This window comes from Macaca nemestrina, chromosome 15, assembly GCF_043159975.1.
Source record: "Macaca nemestrina isolate mMacNem1 chromosome 15, mMacNem.hap1, whole genome shotgun sequence".
Classification (NCBI taxonomy): domain Eukaryota; kingdom Metazoa; phylum Chordata; class Mammalia; order Primates; family Cercopithecidae; genus Macaca; species Macaca nemestrina.
In genome coordinates this window covers 26,649,135-26,669,131 of record NC_092139.1, presented here as the reverse complement: position 1 = coordinate 26,669,131, position 19,997 = coordinate 26,649,135, and the positions used below count along the sequence as shown (strand labels likewise).

General features: G+C 52.6%; 1 protein-coding gene across 1 annotated transcript in view; it reads right to left on the bottom strand.

The window, feature by feature from the left end:
* The window catches only part of LOC105496321 (transglutaminase 2), a 38,496-nt gene that overhangs the window by 5,184 nt on the left and 13,315 nt on the right, over nt 1–19,997 (bottom strand). Inside the window, exons 4-10 of the mRNA XM_011766654.2 lie at nt 18,631–18,749; nt 16,065–16,193; nt 14,817–14,994; nt 10,200–10,335; nt 9,402–9,505; nt 7,528–7,770; nt 4,985–5,257 (exon numbers count right to left, since the gene is read on the bottom strand). Of these exons, the coding sequence (XP_011764956.1) occupies nt 4,985–5,257; nt 7,528–7,770; nt 9,402–9,505; nt 10,200–10,335; nt 14,817–14,994; nt 16,065–16,193; nt 18,631–18,749 (1,182 nt within the window). The remainder of the gene's footprint in view (nt 1–4,984; nt 5,258–7,527; nt 7,771–9,401; nt 9,506–10,199; nt 10,336–14,816; nt 14,995–16,064; nt 16,194–18,630; nt 18,750–19,997) is intronic.

The following is a 19,997-nucleotide window of genomic DNA, read 5'->3' as shown; positions in this document are numbered from 1 at the left end:
GTAGTTGGGTGTAGTGGCTCGTGCCTGTAATCCCAGCACTTTGGGAGGCTGAGGCAGGAGGATTGCTTGAGCCCAGGAGTTTGAGACCAGCCTGGGCAACATAGTGAGACCCCGTCTCTACAAAAAGTACAAAAATTAGCCAGGCATGGTGGGGTAAGCCTGCAGTTCCAGCTACTTGGGAGGCTGAGGTGGGAGGATGGCTTGGGCCTGGGAGGTCGAGGCTGCAGTGGGTCATGATTGCATCACTGCACTCCAGCCTGGGCAACAGAGTAAGACCCTGTCTCAAGGGGTAAAAAAAAAAAAAAAAAAGAGAGAGAAAATACAAAGTCACGCATATTCACTTCTGGCCCGATACAGCAATGTGCTGTGGCCTCTGAGTTTCAGGCCTGAGTCTACTGCTAAAGAGAGAGATTGACAAGACTTGGGAGGCCAGAGGCAAATTAGCACCCTCGGAGACTTTCCCCAGGAGGTCACCTGAAGGACGGATTGAGACCGGAGGAGACAGTCACTTTCCCACTGTGGGATTCCAGGTTCAGGCTTTGACTGTGAACACTGGTGGTCCACGTCCCCCTCTTTGGAAAATGCTCCCCTGGCCTACCCACCCCTTTGGCCTTTCGTTTCCTGGGTGGATCTGCTCCAACCTCTCATCAGATGACGTGATCTGGGGAAGAAAACCAAAACTTTTGTGCCAAAAAGGACAAAAGAGAGTGAAAATTACTAGGTCAAGACCTGGTGGTGCAGAGTGGAAATTCTAGCTTGCTCCACAGGAAAGAAGGACAACATTATCCTCCGGGAGCTTGGAGGATGTGGCCCAACTGTCAACTATTCTAAGAGGTGGAGGCCAGGGCAGGGCTGGACCTTTGAAAGTCTCCATCCACAAGCCAGTGGCCATGGCCTTGGTCTTGGGCCAGATGCTGACTGGGAAGAGGAAACCTGTGTGGTCAGTCTCAATCATTCTTTAGACAATTTGCCCTGTTCTAGAAGGTTACTCTGGGGACAGTCACTGAGGCTGCATTGTCTGCATTCCGGTGACCCACCTGAAGGGATGAGGGAGGACAGAACATGAAAGGGTGGAGGCAGGAAGGAGAAGAGAGAGAAGCAGCAGAGAAAGGAGGCAGGGTGCGGGCAACTGGATTCCTTTCAGCTGTCCAGGGCCTGGCTTCCTGTCCACCAGCACACGGAAATTCCCCAGATCTTATCTTCAAAGAATAATAAGCAACTCAACCGCAGTATGGGGGCTTAGAGGGAACCCATCTCAGCTTGAACTTGGCAACTCAACCGCAGTATGGAGGCTTAGAGGGAACCCATCTCAGTTTGAGCTTGGCGTTGGAGGTTCCAACAGGGCACTTGGACCAGCCCCAATTTCCAGCCAGAGGCCAACGCCCAGGACCTTCTGTCCTCCCCTTCCCCTCCCTGAAGGCTATGCTTCCAGTGGGTCCCCGGCAGGAGGGACCCCCTCTGTGGTGAGCACATTCCTGGGAGGATGAGGAAAGCCAGCACGCTTGGCTGGTGCCAGTGGGGAACAATGCTCTCAGTGACCCGATGGTGTCTTAGAGGTGAGGGCTGACGCCACAGAGGCCTGGGAGGGAGTGATTTTGGTGCGTCTGGCCCAGGCCTGGAGTTCACCTCCTGCCACTCATTCTAGGAGAGACACTTTCTCCCCTTGGAGCAGCTCTGAGCACGAGAAGGAGCTGGTGGGTGTGCATTGAAACGATGGGACTGGGTCTCCAATGTCAAGCCCAAGACTTCACCACTGCTCAATATATCTGTGTAACAAAACTGCACTTGGACCTCCTAAATGTGTATATATATATACACACACACACACACACATACACATACAGAGAGAGAGAGAGAGAGAAGAGAGAGAGAGAGAGGAGAGAGAGAGAGGGGAGAGAGAGAGAGAGAGGGGAGAGAGAGAGAGAGAGGGGGGGAGAGAGAGAGAGAGAGGAGAGAGAGAGGGGAGAGAGAGAGAGGAGAGAGAGAGGAGAGAGAGAGGAGAGAGAGAGAGGGGAGAGAGAGAGAGAGAGAACAGGGCTGGAAGGGCTCTTAAAAGAGGAACCCACCTTCCCCTTTGTGTGAATGGGGAACCTGTAGCCTGGGTGGAGGAGAGGAATACCCAGGAGCCCACAGCCAGGCAGCAGGTGGCAGGAACTAGAACTTGGGTGTCCTTGGGTCCTGAACCCCTACACGCCTGTAGAGATGGATCCTGTCCCAGACTCTTGGGGCCTCGATGAGCAGCGAGGGCCAGGTCCTTTCTACACCATCGAGGTGTCAGGGACACAGGAACCCCTGAGCCCAGGGCTGACAGCATTGCCTGGGACAGTAGGTGTTCAGGAAAGGTCCATGAGCTTCTTGCCTCCCCAGACCTCTTAGCACTCGCCCTCAGGGAGGAGTGAGGGCCCTACCACGTGTTGGCGCTGCTGTGCCCTTTCCGGATACCTCCTGAGCACACATCCTCTCCCTCAGTCCTCACGGCTGCGGGCGCATCAGGCAGGCATGTCATCGCCCCATGTAACAGGGGAGCATGACCTAAGACTCAGAGCATGTTCACCACGCCCAAGGTGGTGCGTTCAGAGGGCAGCAGAGCCGAGATTCAAAGCCAGGTCTTGCTGACCTCAGAAAATGTCTTTCAACAGCCCTAGTGTTGGGGGCGGTCCTGATAGCAAAAGGATCTGCCCTCTGAGGGCCTGGCCCCTGCTGAGGAGTCTGCCAGGGCCTGACAGTGGGTGTGCCCAGGGGGTGCAGCTCCAGGAGTGCCCACGGTGGGCCCAAGATAGAAAAACCAGGAGGCAGCAACTGTCAACACTGCAGACGCCCCGCCCGCAACACAGACCTGCTTTCTTAGGAGGGTGAAAGCTGTGCCCCAGACGACAGCCCACGGGCGCCAAGGGTCCAGGCACCGTCATAGAGGAGAGGGACGATCACTGGTTTGACAGGCAGGAGTCCGGGGAAAAGAGACGGGGAAACAAACTGTAAACGCAAACCGTGCCCCACCCGGGGGCTCTCCAGCGTCTCCAGGTGTGGCCACACTGAATCCCGGGCACAAGTGCCTATTGTGTGCACACTCTCTTACTCCCAATGGTCCTGCGCTGTCAGATCATAACCCCCAGGAGCCTGATGGGGACGCTAAGGTGCAGGGGGGTGGCCATTTTCTCCGGTGACTCAGCGAGATGCTGCCCAAAGACGATGTCCTACTTGATTCCGCTGCCCCTTGGTGGATGGCTAATGTCTCACCCAGCAGCTCCCAGGTTCTCTCCCAGCCTGGAGACCCCTCTGCCCTCCTCACGCCTGCTGGGCTCCAAACGGTAGAAAGTGGGATGGGGCTGCTGGGTGGTGGGGGGGCTGTGGGTGGAGCCCTGGGCTTGATTCCTGGCCCCGCACTGCCTCCCTAAGTGACCTGAGTGGTCAGGGCTCCTCTGAGGGCCTCAGGCTTATTTTTAGGAAGATAACCAGGCACAGTGACAGAGCCACACAGTGAAAGGGACCCAGGGGACAACCACTGTGCAGGCCTCTGTGCGGGAAACCTGGTGACAAAGTCTTGGCTCAGGGCTGGGTTGGGTGGTCTAATGACACCATTTCACAGCGAAGGGGATCTACCTAAAAAGGCAACTAGGCGGCTGGGTGCGGTGGCTCAAGCTGTAATCCCAGCACTTTGGGAGGCCGAGACGGGCGGATCACGAGGTCAGGAGATTGAGACCATCCTGGCTAACATGGTGAAACCCCGTCTCTACTAAAAAAATACAAAAAACTAGCTGGGCGAGGTGGCGGGTGCCTGTAGTCCCAGCTACTCGGGAGGCTGAGGCAGGAGAATGGCATAAATCTGGGAGGCGAAGCTTGCAGTGAGCTGAGATCCGGCCACTGCACTCCAGCCTGGGTGACAGAGCGAGACTCTGTCTCAAAAAAAAAAAAAAGGCAACTAGGCTGGTGCTGGGGACACTGAAGAGGGACAATCAAGTCCTGGAAGAAAGCACTTCTCCCTGCAGAGGCCTGGACACTCCCACCTTTGGCTTGCCGATCTGCTCTGTCCAATAGAGCAGCTTCTGGCCACACGTAGCTAGCTAACTTTCAACACAATTAAAACTTTAGTTTTGGCCAGGTGCAGTGGCTCATGACTATAATCCCAGCACTTTGGGAGGCTGAGACAGGTAGATCACTTGAGGCCAGGAGTCTGAGACCAGCCTGACCAACATGGTGAAACCCCATCTCTACTAACAATACAACAACTAGCTGGGCATGGTGGTGCGCACCTGTAACCCCAGCTACTTGGGAGGCTGAGATTGCAGTGAGCTGAGATTGTGTCACTGCACTTCAGCCTGGGCAACAGAGCAAAACTCCATCTCGAAAAAAATAAAAAACAAGCAAACAAACAAACAAAACAACTTAAGTTCTGCAGTTGCATCAGCCACCTTTCAAGCGCTTAGCAGCCATGTGGAGCCGGTGGCTGCCATGCTGGACAGGCGGTGCAGACTCAGCGCATCTCCATCACTGTGGAAAGTGCACCGGGCACTTTCCAAGGTGCTGGGCTAGAGCCTTTTCTCTGAGGCCGAGAGCAACCAGAGGCACAGGAGAGGTTCTTGAAGGGCCCGTGGGGAGAGGCTGCTGAGGCATGAGGGGCTGGAGACAGTGGAATTCACTGGGAGAGGGCAGCAGGGGTCACACGAAGTTGAGGTGAAACCAAACAGTATAACTGCTGAGAGGACATGTTCACTCCCCAACTGTGTGACCTTAAGAAAATTACTTAACCTCTCTGTGCCTCCATCTTCTTATCTGGAAAATGGAGCCATGATAGAATCCACCCCTCACTCTTGCTGTAAGAATTAAGTGGGTTGATATGTATAAAGTGCTTAGGACAGGGCCTGCCCCAGAGTAAGTGCCACGTAAGTGTCTGTGGGGTGAAATCACACATGCTAAGCGGTTAGGTCACTACCTAGCACATTGTCAGTTGGCAGTCAACAAATGCTCCAGGAACACAGGCCCTTACCAGAGAAAGGCTCCAGGTTGAGGTTGAGCAGGTGCTTGGTGCCACACTCGGGCCCCAAGATCCCATTGTAGCTGACGGTGCGGGCACAGAGCAGGAGGCGGCAGACGTACTCCTCGGCAGTGTTGTTGGTTATGTGGGCAAAGACGTCAAAGTCACTGCCCATGTTCATGCTCTGGCCCACACGGATCCGCATGGCCATCCCTGTCTCCTCCTTCTCGGCCAGTTTGTTCAGGTGGTTGGCCCTTGTGAAGGCCTCCCTCTCCTCTGAGGACCCTGTAGGGGTTGGGAAGAGAGCCTCAATCACAGCGAGAATAGATCATAGGAAGGGGGCTGGGACGGGGTGAGCTGGCTTCACAGAGCCCTGATGACTCAAGGCAGCCCTGAAGGAACCCCTTCTTTACATGTCTGAGCCAGGAGGAGGACACAGTATTTCATTTATTTTCCACTAGTGAACTCTTATACACCCTCAAGACCCAGCCCCAAATGACACCTCCTCCAGGAAGCCCTCTCTGACCACTCCTTCCCCTGTGTTGTTTTCTGTTTCAAACTTACCCTCTTGAGCTGCTCGAGGGCTAATCCTTTTACTTATCCTTATGTCATATCCAGTGCCTACAACAGTGCTTGGTGCATGCTAGGCATGAATACAGTGCAATCTTTCTTACCTTCAAGCATTTGCACAGGGATTACTTCTACCTGAAATCCTTTCCCTCCCTGTCTCTGATTGCTCCCTTCCTTATATTCCATTTACCTCTCTCCTATGCTCCTTTGATTTTTTTCTCCCAGTGCTGTTGGGTGCATCTCTATTTCTTCTATCAAACCACCAGCTCTAGACCTTTCAGGGGATGGGGAGAGCATCATTTCATTCCGTGTTATCCCTTTCAGCTAGAGTATGGCTACGTGCCCCTGGAAAGCCAGCGGGGGTCAGGCCCAGGCAGGAACTATGGTTTCTTAGTCCCCTCTGTGGGCCCTGCTGTGCTTAGTAGTTGCTTAGAAATTATATATTATATTGAATTGGCTGTTGGATGTGCTCGAATCCAATTTTTAAAAATAAACCAAGTCCTTTCCCCCGCAACTGATCGAGCATCAGTAGCAGAAAGATGCCTCATCCTCATGTCTGATTGAACTTGTGACATTATTTTTAAGTTTATCTTGGCCCGTTTCTCTTCCTATCCACCTTCATGTTCATTTTCCCATCTGTATGTCAAATACTGCAAAAATAAACACTGCAAAATTTGAGGAACCTGTCCTCCGTGGCCCCTCTGGACTTTCAAGCCCCGCTAACACAAGTACATTGCAATTAAAACGTGTGGAATTGCTCATCTATGGTTACAGGTCCCACTGCTGAGAAATACTGATTTTTTTTTTTTTTTTTTTTTTTTTTTTTTGAGGCGGAGTCTTGCTCTGTCGCCCAGGCTGGAGTGCAGTGGCCGGATCTCGGCTCACTGCAAGCCCCGCCTCCCGGGTTCACGTCATTCTCCTGCCTCAGCTTTCCAAGAAGCTGGGACTACAGGCGCCCGCCACCACACCTGGCTAATTTTTTTGTATTTTTAGTAGAGACGGGGTTTCACCGTGTTAGTCAGGATGGTCTCGACCTCCTGACCTCATGATCCGCCCACCTCAGCCTCCCAAAGTGCTGGGATTACAGGCATGAGTCACCACCCCTGGCCGATAAATCCCCTTGTTAATAAGCAACATAATAGCACAGCCATTATTCATTTTTCTAAGATGCATCCTTCTCCTCTATAATATTTATCCTCTGAAGTTTTATTGAGAGTCAAATCAACCAGCCAGGCCTGGCAGCTCAGTCTGTAATCCCAGCACTTTGGGAGGCTGAGGCAGACAGATCACTTGAGCCCAGGAGTTTGAGACCAGCCTGAGCAACTTATTGAGACCCTGTCTCTACAAAAAATACAAACAAACAAACAAAAAAATCAGCCAAGCATAGTGGTGCGCACATGTAGTCTCAGCTACTTGGGAGGTTGAGGTGTGAGGATCGCATGAGCCCTGGAGGCAGAGGTTGCAGTAAGTGGAGATCATGCCATGACTCCAGCCCAGGTGACACAGTGAGACCCTGTCAAGAAAGAAAGAAAGAAAGAAAGAGAGAGAGAGAGGGAGGGAGGGAGGGAGGGAGGGAGGGAGGAAGGAAGGAAGGAAGGAAGGAAGGAAGGAAGGAAGGAAGGAAGGAAGGAAGGAAGGAAGGAAGGAAGGAAGGAAGGAGGGAGGGAGGGAGGGAGGGAGGGAGGGAAGGAAAGAAGGAAGGAAGGAGAAAAAAGAAAAAAGAGTCAAACCAATTTTAAAAAAGTGTCTTAATAACTGAATTGAGCCCTTTTGTGGAATAAACTCTTTTCCGAAACGAATAATCCTCTACCACTGTCGCTCAACATGTTTGCTCCTGTTTCTAAGGAATTGCTTAAGATGGAGTATAGCCTACGGGGCCATTGCTATACGTAGGCTACCAATTAAAACGCACACACGAGCCTGCTGGGCTGGGAAAACCAGATGCTTATCTTCAAGGCCATGTTAAAGACTCTGAGGGCACATACCCTCTGGGTATTTGTAGGTGTGGGTGATATCCTCCCGCTCGTCTCGGCCCACACTCTTAGTGCTGATCTTCAGCCCAACGGTCAGGGAACGGTTGATGGATTTGCTCACGGACCCGTCGTCTTGCTGGATCCAGTCTACCACGTCGGCATTGACCTCCGCAAAGACAAAGGGCGCATCGTACTTGGTGCTCAGGTCGCCCTCCTTGATGGCACGAACTGGAACTGGGCCACAGCAGTACGTCCCTGGCAGGGGTAGAAAGGGGAAGAGATGGGCCTGGGTAAAGTTTGGGAGGTATCCTCTAAAACCCTCTACAATTCAACCACATGTAGCCAAAAGCCTCAGGACCACGCAGCCCTCTGACGGAAGGACTCCACTTCTAGGAGGGCACCACAGGGCGAGGGTTCAGAACAGGGGCTCTGGAGCACGGCTTTTAAGGTTCAAATCCCAGCTCAGCCTCTTATTAGCTGGGTGACTTTGGGCCAGTCACTAACTTCTCGAAGCGGCAGTTTCATGTGGAGATAAGATCTGGGCCCACCTAACGAGCATTCATGAATTATAGATGTAAAACTCATAGCCTATACTAAATGCTATGCAAGTATTTGATAAATAAAATGGAAATGTATCCCAGACATCCTAAGGAAATTACGGAGCCAAGGGCAAGCAACATGTTAGCAAGGAGGACATCTGTCTCGTTTCCTGCTTGTACTAAGAGTGGAGCTCAGTGCCCCGCATGGGGCCGGTCCCAGGGCGTGTGTGTTCTCCAAGTGAATACGGGTGCCTGATGTTTATGTCAGTGTGGTTGATAACCACCCCACACTGGCCGCAGACTTCCAGTGCTGAGGACTAGAGGCTGGATAGATACAGTCTAGCACGGCCATGTGATGGGCGACGGTCACATTAAATAAAAATTCAAATCACAGAAAACTATCCGCTGGAGAAATGCTAATGCTTTATTCAGAAGTGGACAGAGCTGGGGAAAAATGCTCCAAGTTTAAGCCGCTGGAGGTCTTCAACTAGAGCCCACGGATCCACCAAGGCACTACCCACAGAATTCAGGGGTCTATGAACTCTATGATGGGGAAAAAAGGGTATCTTTGTTTTCACTATAGGACTTCCTTCAATGGCAAAAGCAGGAAACAACCGTAACAGTCTGAGGAGCACTTAGGACTTGTCACTCATAAGAACCACAGGTGTGGTCATTGCAACCTTACAGCTGTCACAGATGGCAGGAAATTAATTTATGCTCATAAATTATCTCTACAACTATATTATGGAACTTACTGACTCTACTGCTAGATCTTGTTCTATAAAGAAGCATGTTATTATATCATAAATTTGGTTTTTAAAACTTGTGATAACTGTATTTTAATGTAATTGGTTTTCTTTGTAACGCTATGTATTATATTTTATGCATTTAAAAATATTGCTAGAAAGTGTCCATATGCATCACAAAATTTTGCCTTAGTGTACGCTCTCTTTCAGACACACAGGTACTATATATATGTGTGTGTGTTTATATATGTATGTATATAAACACACACGTATACACCCGCATACAAATATACAATTTGAAATCAGGGGAAGCTTGTGTGAATGTTAATGCTGCTTATTTTAGTGGGAGGGGACAAAGATGCTATTTGATTTTTTTCTTCGTGCTTCTCTGTATTTCCTGCTTTCCGCGATGCATGTGAATTACTTTTGAGATTATCAAGAAGTGTGTTATTAAGATGTAAGTGAGGTCCCCCAACCTTGTGTGGACCCATCAGTGGTCTCCGGGTGAGCTCCTAGCTCTGCCGCCCTCCAGCTGAGTCACTTTAACTCTCCAAGCCTCAGCTTCCCCATCTGTTTGACGCGACAGTGCCCGCCCACGCACCTTCGCTCTTCTCCTGGGGCGTTGGGTCCAGGGCCTGCCAGCCCTCGTACCCCAGCTGCAGGTCCGGCCTGGTCATCCATGACTCCACCCAGCAGTGGAAGTTCCTGGGGGGATGGGGGGAGGTGGGAACGAAGCAGAACCTGAGTAACATTCATCGCCACCTCCCACGGGCAGACCACCCATTCACGTCCCCAGATGCACACTCACCTCGTCCCAAACTGAGCCCAGCACGTTTCCCCACTGCCCTGTACTTCCTCCCACAGGGGCCCATCTCACAGCACCCTCTCTAGCCAGACGCCCACTCCTACACCTCAGAGCCCTTCTCTACGCCTCTCCCCTCCTTGCCCCTCTCAGTTGCCCTTTTGACCTCCTAATTTCTTGACTCTGTCCCTTCTCTTCTGTCCATTCAGGGCTTATCACTCCCCACCTGGGCCATGCCCCAGCCCCCTGCCCATCTCTTCCCCTCTAGCCCTCCTGGCAGCTGTCAGCCCCACCCTCTGCCACTCTGAAGCCTTGAGTGACAACCTGTTGCTTTTGGAATCAAGCCTGGCCTCCCTAATGTGGCATTCCAGACTCCCGACAACATTTGCTGCATGATTCTCCCTGAGGCCCCATCGTGTATGTGGTTGCCTTTCCCTGTAGGCCTTGGCTCCTGCTGTCCTTCCCCAAGCCTGCTCAAATACTGCTCGACTTCTAAAGTCCAATTCAAATGTGACCTCCTCCAAGAAGCCCTCCCAGGTTTCCTCTCCACGGGGCCCTCCCTACTGGGCTCCGATCCCACCCTGGCCCCCACCTCACCAGATCATCTCGCTCTTGTCACCCTGGATCTCCCCAAACTCATTGCGGAAGTACTCGATGAGAAGGTTGCTGTTCTGGTCATGGGCTGAGTTGTAGTTGGTCACGACGCGGGTGGGGATGCCCAGGCACCTCAGCACTGTTGGAGAGGAGCAGAAAGCGGGCTGAGGGGACAGGCTGGCCCTGCAGACATCCGCCCTGCTCTGGGCCTCCACCTGCCCATCTGCATTCCAGGGAACACTGTACCTGCTGTCCGAGTGGTGAGAACATGAGCCAGCCCTTCTTGTCTGGACAATGGCACCCACCTCTCTGGTCGCCCCATGTCCATTCTATGCCCCTCACATCACAGTTGCCAGGAGACTCTAAAATACAAACCTGGGCCGGGCGTGGTGGCTCACGCCTATAATCCCAGCACTTTGGGAGGCGGAGGCGGGCCTGGGGTCAGGAGTTCGAGACCAGCCTGGCCAACATGGTGAAACCCCATCTCTACTAAAAATACAAAAATTAGCTGGGCGTGGTGGTGCATGCCTGTAACCCCAGCTACTCAGGAGGAGGCTGAGGCAGGAGAATTGCTTGAACCTGGGAGGCGGAGGTTGCGGTGAGCCGAGACTGCACCACTGCACTCCAGCCTGGGCGACAGAGCGAGACTCCATCTCAAAATAAAATAAAATACAAATCTGATGTCAACACTCCTCTGATCGATTGTTCATGGCTCCCCATGGCCCTTGAGGTCAAGGCCAGAGCCCTAGCCACGGCCCTTGGCCCTGCAGGGTCTGGCCCCTGACACCCTCCTCGCACACTGTGCTCCACCACACTGGCCTCCAGCATGCTGTGCCTCCGCCAGCTTCAGGGCATTGGTGTTTGCCATTCCCTCTGCCTGGAAGGCTGCCTGCCAGCTTCAGGTTGCCTGATCATTTGCATTCATAGCACGGCTGGAGATGCGTCATCCTTTCCAGTGTACTGGCATGTGAGGGATTCTTTAATTAGCCCTCCAAGGACGGTGAGGGATCTGTCTTAAGTTAGATCCTGGAGCCCAGCACAGGCCTGTCATTGACTATTTTGTCAAACGGGATGAAGGAGTGGAGGAAGGAGAGAGGAGAGGAAAGAGGGAGGGAGGGAAGGAGTGATTGAATGACTGACTCTCCCCAAGATAGGGTCTTAAAGACTCAAACAGCAGAACAGGCAGAGAAGGGGACAGAGGTCGGGAGACCCAGCTGCTTCCAGCTGTGTGACCTGGGACCAGTCCTTCACCTCTCTGGGCCTTGGTTCCATCTCTATGTGTATTAGTGATGCCACTGGGGACTCATCATCACTCCCAATGTACGAGAACACGGATGCATGTGGCCCTATAAGCAGGTCGCAGCACAGGCCAGGGTCCTCAGACTTGTCAGGAGGGAGGGCCCTGCATTCCTGCCAAGGCCCTGTTTGCTGGGAAAGGGGCTGATGTTGCAATGACATGTTAAACAGAGACAGGACATTGACTAATCTGCAAGCTGAGCTCAGCTCGGAGAGGCGAGGAGCACAGAGGAGGGAGTAAAACCCCAGCGTGGATCTCACCTACACGGCCCGCTGGGTGCTCCTGGCAGACGGAATTATGGGTGCTTTTACTCTCTCATTTTAAAAATGTGCTTTTTAAGTGTCTTGTAAAAGTAACAGATTCACAGAAAAAGTATCTTAAAAATGAAGAGAAACAAGATGATGTAATAATGTAATCTGTGGGACTTTCGTTTTACTTCTAGCTTTGATTGAAGTTGAGTCTGGGAGAGGGGGAGAAGTGATGTGACTTTTGCCCTGGGGCCACCATCGATGGGCCAGGGTAAGAGCTTACCAGTTGGCCCTGGATTCCTGCCAGGAGACTTGTAGGAGCTAGGAGGAAGGAGGAAGGAACAGCTATGACCTCCCCCTCTTGCCTGGTTTCTGTCCCCGTGAGGCCTGGGCAGAGCTCAGCCCTAAGGCTGCCCTAAGGCTGCCCTCAGCGAAGGCTGGTGTCCTAACCGCAGCTCTTATCCCACCATGCAACGGGCCTGAGTACACACCGGAGGACGGGGGAGGCCTGTCTCTGCTGTCCAGGGAGCCAAGCGCCACTCTTCCCCCAGGGATGGTGTCCTGGCCTCCCAGGACACGGTCTAACAGGAGGCTGCCCTAGCACTGTGCACACCTGGATCAGAGCCTGACCCTGCCGCTCACCAGCTGTGTGACCTTGGGCAAGCCCCTGCCCTCTCTGAGCCTCCATTTCCTCCTCAGTAAGAGAAGTGAATAATAGCAGCTTGTGGGGATTTGCGGTGATTCAGAGAGAGGCCGCAGGTGTGGGCAGAGCCTCATCTGCTCATTCCCAGAGCAAGCACTGAGGGGGTGCCTGGGAACAGCACAGTGCGTCACGGTGCCCGTTATGGCAAACGTCGTCCATCAGTGCTGGCTGATTCATTGACATCGAGGAAGTGCAGCGAGGGATCCGGCTGAGAAAGCTGGAACCCCAGGCTCCCCTGGAAATCCCCAAACCCAAGGCTAACCAGAGCCAGAGACTGTGCGGAGTGATCTCGCCCTGGTATGAAGAGCTTCCTATGAATGAGATCAGTCACTACTGTCTCCACTTTACAGATGAGGAAACTGAGGCTTGGAGGCATCAATTCTCTTGCCCAAGTCCACCCAGGGGTTAGAGGCAGAGGTGGATTCAAACCCTGGCGGTCCAGCTCCAGAGTTCACGGGCCAATTCACCACTGGTTCTTCACACGAACTCTACGGCCAGGTGGTCAGACAGCCCTTTTCTTGGCCAAGTTTTCCCTGGCTCCATCCTACACAGCCTGGGAAGAGGCTGCAGGGACCGGAACACAGCCCTGCAGTGGGCAGCGGAGGGCAGGATCTGCTGCTAAACGTTCAGGCGGCCACAGCCCAGGGTGACCAGGGTGACCAGGGTTTCTGCGGGTGAGCCTGGGGACCCAGGCCTTGGATTGTGGGTTTTCTCCAGGAAAACCCATGGGCTTCTTTGAAAAGATGTGTTTTAGGGCTCTCAGAGGGAAGTGTCTCGGATGAGGGAGTTTCCACAAGAAAAAGGAACTTAGAGGTCACGGGGAACAGGCAGTCCCAGGCAGAGAGGCAGGGGTCAGAAGGCAAGGGCAGCCGGGCTGAGAACCTAGGTTAGGCTGCCCTGACCCAGCCTCTGGTGTGGAGGATGTGCTGGGGGCCTCCCAGGGACCCTTTCCAGGGCCTTAGCACTGGTTTTGGAATCAGAAAAGCTGGGAAGCCTAGACCAGCCTTTTAGATTGAGCCTGGTAATAATGATAGTCATGACAATAAATATCATCACAAAAGTATTTTCTATCATGCGCCCAAGATCATTTTAAGCACTTCCCACATTCATTTATTTATTTAGAGATGGGGTCTCGCTCTGTCACCCAGGCTGGAGTACAGTGGTGCAATCATGACACACTGCAGCCTTGACCTCCTGGGCTCAAGTGATCCCCCTGCCTCAGCCTTCCAAATAGCTAAGACTACAGGTGCACCACTACCACGCTCAGCTACCTCACACATATTAACTCATTTAATCCTCACAACCATCCCAGGATAAAGACACTACTGTCACGCCCATTTTACACACAATGGAACTGTGGTTCAGAGGAGTTAAGTGATTTACCTAAGGACACACAGCTGGTAGGAAGCAGAGCTAGGATTTGAACCCCAGGCCTTGACTCCAGAATCTGTGCTCTTTTTTTTTTTTTTTTTTTGAGAGAGAGGATCTTGCTCTGTTGCCCAGGCTGGAGTGCAATGGCACAATCATAGCTCATTTCAGCCAACCTCCTGGGCTCAAGTGATCCTCCTGCCTCAGCCTCCTGAGTAGCCAACACTACAGGCACACACAACCATGCCTGCTAATTTTTATTTGTTTTATTTTTTTTGTAGAGACAAGGTCTCACTATATTGCCCAGGCTGGTCTCAAACTCCTGGCCTCAAGCGATCCTCCTGTCTCGAGTCCACATTCTTAGCCAGTGTGTGATGCTAACCCATTTTCATAAGCACCGTGATTAGCCTGGCAACAATCATCAATATTTTCTGGCCTTAAATTTTTAAGATTTTTGTTTTAAATTTTTTTTACTTTTTTGGTTTTAAATTGCTTGCTATTCCCCCTTGACATTTAGAACATGCTTTGTTTCTTGACACTGATGTTACTGTTAGGATCCAGTTATTACTGGCTAATATTTGCTGAGAGCAACACTGGGCCAGGTTCTGTGCTGAGCAGCTTCATGTCACACCCACTCTAGGAGGAAGGTCTTGATGTTGTCCCCATTTTCCAGATGAGGAAACTGAGGTTCAGAAAGAAGTCATTTGCTCAAGGTCACAGAGCAAGTGGTGGGAGGGTGGGGGTTTTTAACTCAGGTGTGCTTGGCTCCAGTGCCCAAGTTCTCAGCCCCGAGCCCGTGCAGTCTCCCAAATAATAGCCCTTGATCCTGACCACCACCGGAGGAATGGCTATTGGATAAAGGACCGGAGAGGGTGGTCACAGGCTCTAGGCCACATAGCACATTGAGAGTGTTGGTGGCAGGGGCAGGGATGTCCTGATTCCTACTCTGGTGCTCTTTGTGCTCCTCCCAGGGCTCAGGACCCACATCCCAGCAAGCAGCTCACCTGTGCAGGCCACGGCGGCAAAGACCCAGCACTGGCCGTACTTGACGCGCTGGCAGCCGTGGTTCTTCCAGCGCCGCAGGATGTCCACGCTGCCGATCCAGGACATGGGACTGACACCGTCCCCGTAGTTGTTGTCCCAGCGTCCCAGCAGCACACCCTGGTCATCGTTGCAGTTGACCTGCAACCAGTAGGGCAGTACGGGGACTGAACCTGGGATGGGGTGACAGCTGTGCCACCTGGGTGAGCCTGAGCGCAGCAGGCGTGGGGTGAAAGGCGGGGAGGGGAGCTCCAGGGTGAGGAAAGAGCAGGGGCAAAGGGGCCATGGTGTGACAGACTGCGGTGTGTGGCAGAGGGTGGGGGCTGGAGCCGGGGACAGGAGGGAGATGGGGAAGAAGGAGGTGGGGCAGGGTCAAGGTCTTGAACGCCATGCTGGGGATGTGATTCTGTCCTGTGAAGAACACAGGATTGCTCGGGAGTGACATGGCGTGATCTCAGTTTTACAAAGACCTGCTTGGGTCTCCCACCCCAGATTGTGTCGTTCGCCCTGAACTCCCGTTACCTCAAGAATAAAATCAGCCTCCTGACCGCGATCCACGAGGCCCTTCTGGTCTCACCCCTGCCCACCTCTGCAGCTTCCTCTGCACCCACAGGCCCTGCTCACTCCACTCCGGGCACACTGGCCTCCCTTCCTTCCTCAAACCTGCCAAAGTCGCTCCCTTCTCAGGGCCTTTTCACAGCTGTACCCTCTGCCTGGAATGCCCTTCTCCTGGGTACCACCTTAGGGAGCCTCTCAGCCCCTCCCGGAGCCTGGCCCTGCGGTCCAGCATTGTCACACCTCGGGTTCCTTCAGAGCGTGCACCGTCATTTATGACTGCCTGCTCGTTCATACGGTATTTTGGTTAGTGTCTGTCTCCTCTCCCCTACCTTCTATAACACAGGCTCCATAAAGTTAGAGATCACACGGGACCTGTACACAGCTGTATCCCCAGTGCCTAGGACACAAGTGGTACTTGATAAACATCCGCTGAAGAACTGAATAAATTAATTGCTCTGGGGGATCTCACAGCATCAGCCTCATCTGTGTAAATCATATCTTTCCAACGTAAGGTCTCTTCCTCGAGACTTACCCATCTCCTAGGTCCCCCCACCGCGCCCAGCACAGTGAATGGCCTGTGTCTCCACTGCGAGGGAGGGGCCTGCGGGAGCCCCCTGTGGGCCCCACCCCGGAAGGCCCTGCCACTCACTCACCATGCCGCTCACCACCCGACCCACGTAGACGGGGCTGCTGCGGCGGGAGCAGTCACGGCCGGCGTTCTTCAGGAACTTGGGGTTGACATCTAGAAGGATCAGGCAGATGTCTAGGATCCCATCTTCAAACTGTGTCAGAGGAAACAAGAGAAGAAGGAGGAAGCTAGGAAGGCACTTCCTTCAGGAAGCCTGCCTTGAAGCCTCCACTGTTTCCTGCTCTGTCCCACACAGCAGACTGCGAGGCTCCAGCTGAGTCTGCCAGATCTCTCTGGTGGCAGCTTCTCTTGGCCCAGGAGGGAATGGAGTGGGACAATGACTGGGTGAGCCATGAGTGTGTGACAAAGGGGGTGACAATCTTCATCCAGGACCTGGTTGAGGGGACCTGGGAATCTGGAGCAGGAGCCCATGGAGTGGGCAGCCCAGTGTCCCTGGGGCTCCCCCTCAGGGTCACCCTGGGCCCTGTCACTGTCCCTTTCTCCTCTTGCTCAGCCAAATCTCCCACTTCCCCAAGGCGTGGCCCACCCTGCAGAGCTGATGTCAGCCCCTCGTCCCCCTCCGACCCAGCCCACACACACTGCTCTGATGGGAACTGAGACAGATTCTAAATACAGAAAGCCAGTCCCATCACTCTTCTGTTTCAACCGTATCCACAGTAAAACCCAGACTTCCCCGTGCAACCCACAACGCCCTTCACAATCTGCCCCCATCCCCTCTTTGACTTCATCTCTCACCACTCACACCCATACTCACTCTGCCCAGGCTCGCTGTCCCAGGGCCCTTGCACGTGCTATTTCTCTGCTCAGAATGCGCTTCCTGCTGCTCTCTGCAGGGCTCACACCATTCAAATGTCTTGCCATTCAAATGTCATCTTTCTCAAAAGCAGGACCCCTTCTTGCCACCTTCCATTGGACCATCCACCTGCGGGGCCCTTCTGTCTGCTCTCTTCCCCCCACCTCTGTGGTCCTTTCCTGGGCCGGATCTCCCTCCAAGCTGCACAATAGCCTTCCATGGCGTGAACCCTCTGTGGCTCCCTATTGCCATCAGCCTGATGTTCAGGGCTGTTCCACAACCTGGACACTGCTGGCTTCTCCCACCTCATCTCTTGGGGCTCCTTCACACACAAGGTATGCCCCAAGCTACAACGTACGTCTCAGGCGTGACGTAAACTTTCCAACCTCTGAGCTTTCACATGCATAGTTCCCTTGGCCTAGGATATCGTGCACACACCTCCTTGCGTGGCAAACTCCTATTTGTTCTTCAAAGCCCAGCTCAAATATTCCCTACTTCAAGAAGTCCCCCCGATCCCCATAGGCTGTTATTCCTTCCTTCCTCTAAGTCTCATCTTCCTGGACTGTGATCCCCTTCAGAAGCTTTGCAAGGGCCATGTCCCATAGCCCAGCACAAGCCCGGATACAAAACAGGACGCTGGGAAATAAAGGAAGAAATTGACTTTGTTCTCCTTCTCAGGAGAGAATAAAAAGCCATGAAAAATCAGAGCCAATTCATTTTCTGATGTATTTTATGCATCACGGTCATACCCCCATTTCATTTCTATCCCACAGCAGGCTATGGGGTTGCTGGGCAGACAGTTTTGCAATTATCATGACAATATTCAGATGAGAAAACTTTGGTCAGAGCCTGAGACCATACAGGGAAGATTTCCCTATGGTTTCAGGGTAGGACCCTCTAGGCCTGAACATTGAACCCTGCCCCAGAGGCTGCTGGGGGAAGCCTCAGGGTGAACCCCACCCCAGGAGGCCAATACCTCCTAACACACCAGGAGGTTGAGTGGCCAGGGGTGCAATAGTTCTTGCTTTGTGAGTTTTCCCAGCAGTCTCAAGAATTTTTACAGGTGGATGGATGATAAATGAAATTTATCATCACCGGTTTAGAGAACCAGCCCAGGCTGGCCGGCTGGAGAGTGAGAAACCACATGAAACAGATGAGCCATTGGCTGAGGCCAGCCAAGCCCAGCCTAGACAGCCATGCACGGCTGACCCATAGACTTGTAACAAATAATAAGTGATGGTTGTTTTTAGTCCCTAAATTTCAGGCTTGTTTGTTCGCAAAGTACGGTTACTAGACAAGCAGCATCAGCATCACCTGGGAACTTGTTTGAAGAGCAAATTCTCACCCCCTAGTATTTTAACACCGTCTTTCAGTGATCCTGAGAACCACTGATCTGGGTGAGGGTTTAAAGCCCCTTCTTAGCACATGCCTAGCACACAGCGAGTGCCCTCTAAGTACTGCCTATTATTTAAATACATGAGCTTTACTGTTCCCTCTTCCCCCCTCCCGGGATACCAACCAACTTCACAGCTCCCAAAGGCTCTCCTAGTTCTTTTCCCACCTTGAATCCAGGGCCACCACCTTTGCTGTGTGACCTCAGGCCAGCCTTGGCCCTCTCTGAACCTTCAGCTGTTTCAGGGCCTTTGCATCCATGACAGCATGAAGTGGGTGACTCTGTGACTCACTCCCACCTATGCAGCTTTGGCTGCCCCCAGACACAGGGTCAGGCACACAGAAGGGCCTGAGATGGTTGGGAGAAACAAGGTGTTGCCCCTACCTGCCCAAAATTCCAAGGTATGCTCTTGATGAACTTGGCCGAGCCCTGGTAGATAAAGCCCTGCTGGGTGAGGACGTACTCCCGCCGCTCCTCTTCCGAGTCCAGGTACACAGCGTCCGCTGCAGGCAGGAAGAAAGGGACCTCAGCTCTGGGTCTGCAGAGGCCCCAGGGTCCCCGCAAATCTGGCAGTCAAGGGTGCCACCTCCCTAGGCCAAGCCAGTGTCTCAGAGATCCATCCTTCTTTTAATTAGAGAAAGTCACCATTAAGGAATAATCCCACATCAGTGAGATAAGGTGTTATCGGTTAGTGACAACAAAGGCTGCCATTTCTCCAACACTCACCACGTGCCGGGACCTGTGATAAATGTCTGGCCTGTGTTAATAAATTTAATCTCCAGAACAGCCTTATGAGGAACGGACCCTTGAAAGCCCCATTTTAAAGATGGGAAAACTAAGGCTCAGGAATATTTTATAGCTAGGAAAATTGAGACTAAAGACAGAGGAGCACTGGACCAGGAGTTAGGAAACTCCTGAGCCTCATTTGCCGTGTGACCCTGGGTAGGCTACTTTGCCTTCTCTGCCCACCTTAACATCTCACTGTGTCAGCCCAAAATGCAGATCTGAAAGGTGCTTTGGAAACGAAAGCCCTGAGGTAGCATGAGGGAGGCGCATGATTCAAGGGAGAGAGAGCTCAGTAGCAGAGGGGAAGGCCAAGAAAGGATTCCTGCAGCTCAGGAGAGGTGGGGTCCTGTCCAGCTTGAGGGAGTCACAGAGGGCTCCCTGGAGGAGGTGGCATCTGAATGCTGTCTTGAAAAATGATTAAGGTTTAGAGAGTTGGAACCTGGAGGGTGGCATTCTAAGCAGAGGACCAGAAAGAACAAAGTTTTGGCTGCTGGAAAATGCAGGGCATTTAGTTGTCTGTGGCCAGTGAGGGGAGAAGAGGGGGCTGAGGAAGTTGGGACCAGATGGTAGGAGGCCAAAGATCAGGCGGGCTTTACTGACTCCACTTCACTGGTGAAGAAACTGAGGCCAAGAAGGGGCAATCTGGAGCCGCATTATGACTTTGGTGAGCCGCAGGCAGTCTTGACTTCATGCATTCCTTCCTCCATGAGAAAAAAAGTAATTGAAAAATGACTGCCTTGGTTAATGACAGCTATCTCAGTATTACATATTAAAACCTATTGTTCAACTTAAATGTTCATTTTTTTCTTCTGATTTTAAATTAAATTAAAACATGTTCACGGGCCCCTAAAAGTTTCTCGGGCCGCAGGCACTGTGCCTGTCAGGTCTAATGGAGAAGGTGGCCTGGGAAGGAAGCAGCTGCCGGACCCTCAGACCCCTGGGCTTTGTCATGCCCATCTGCGGCG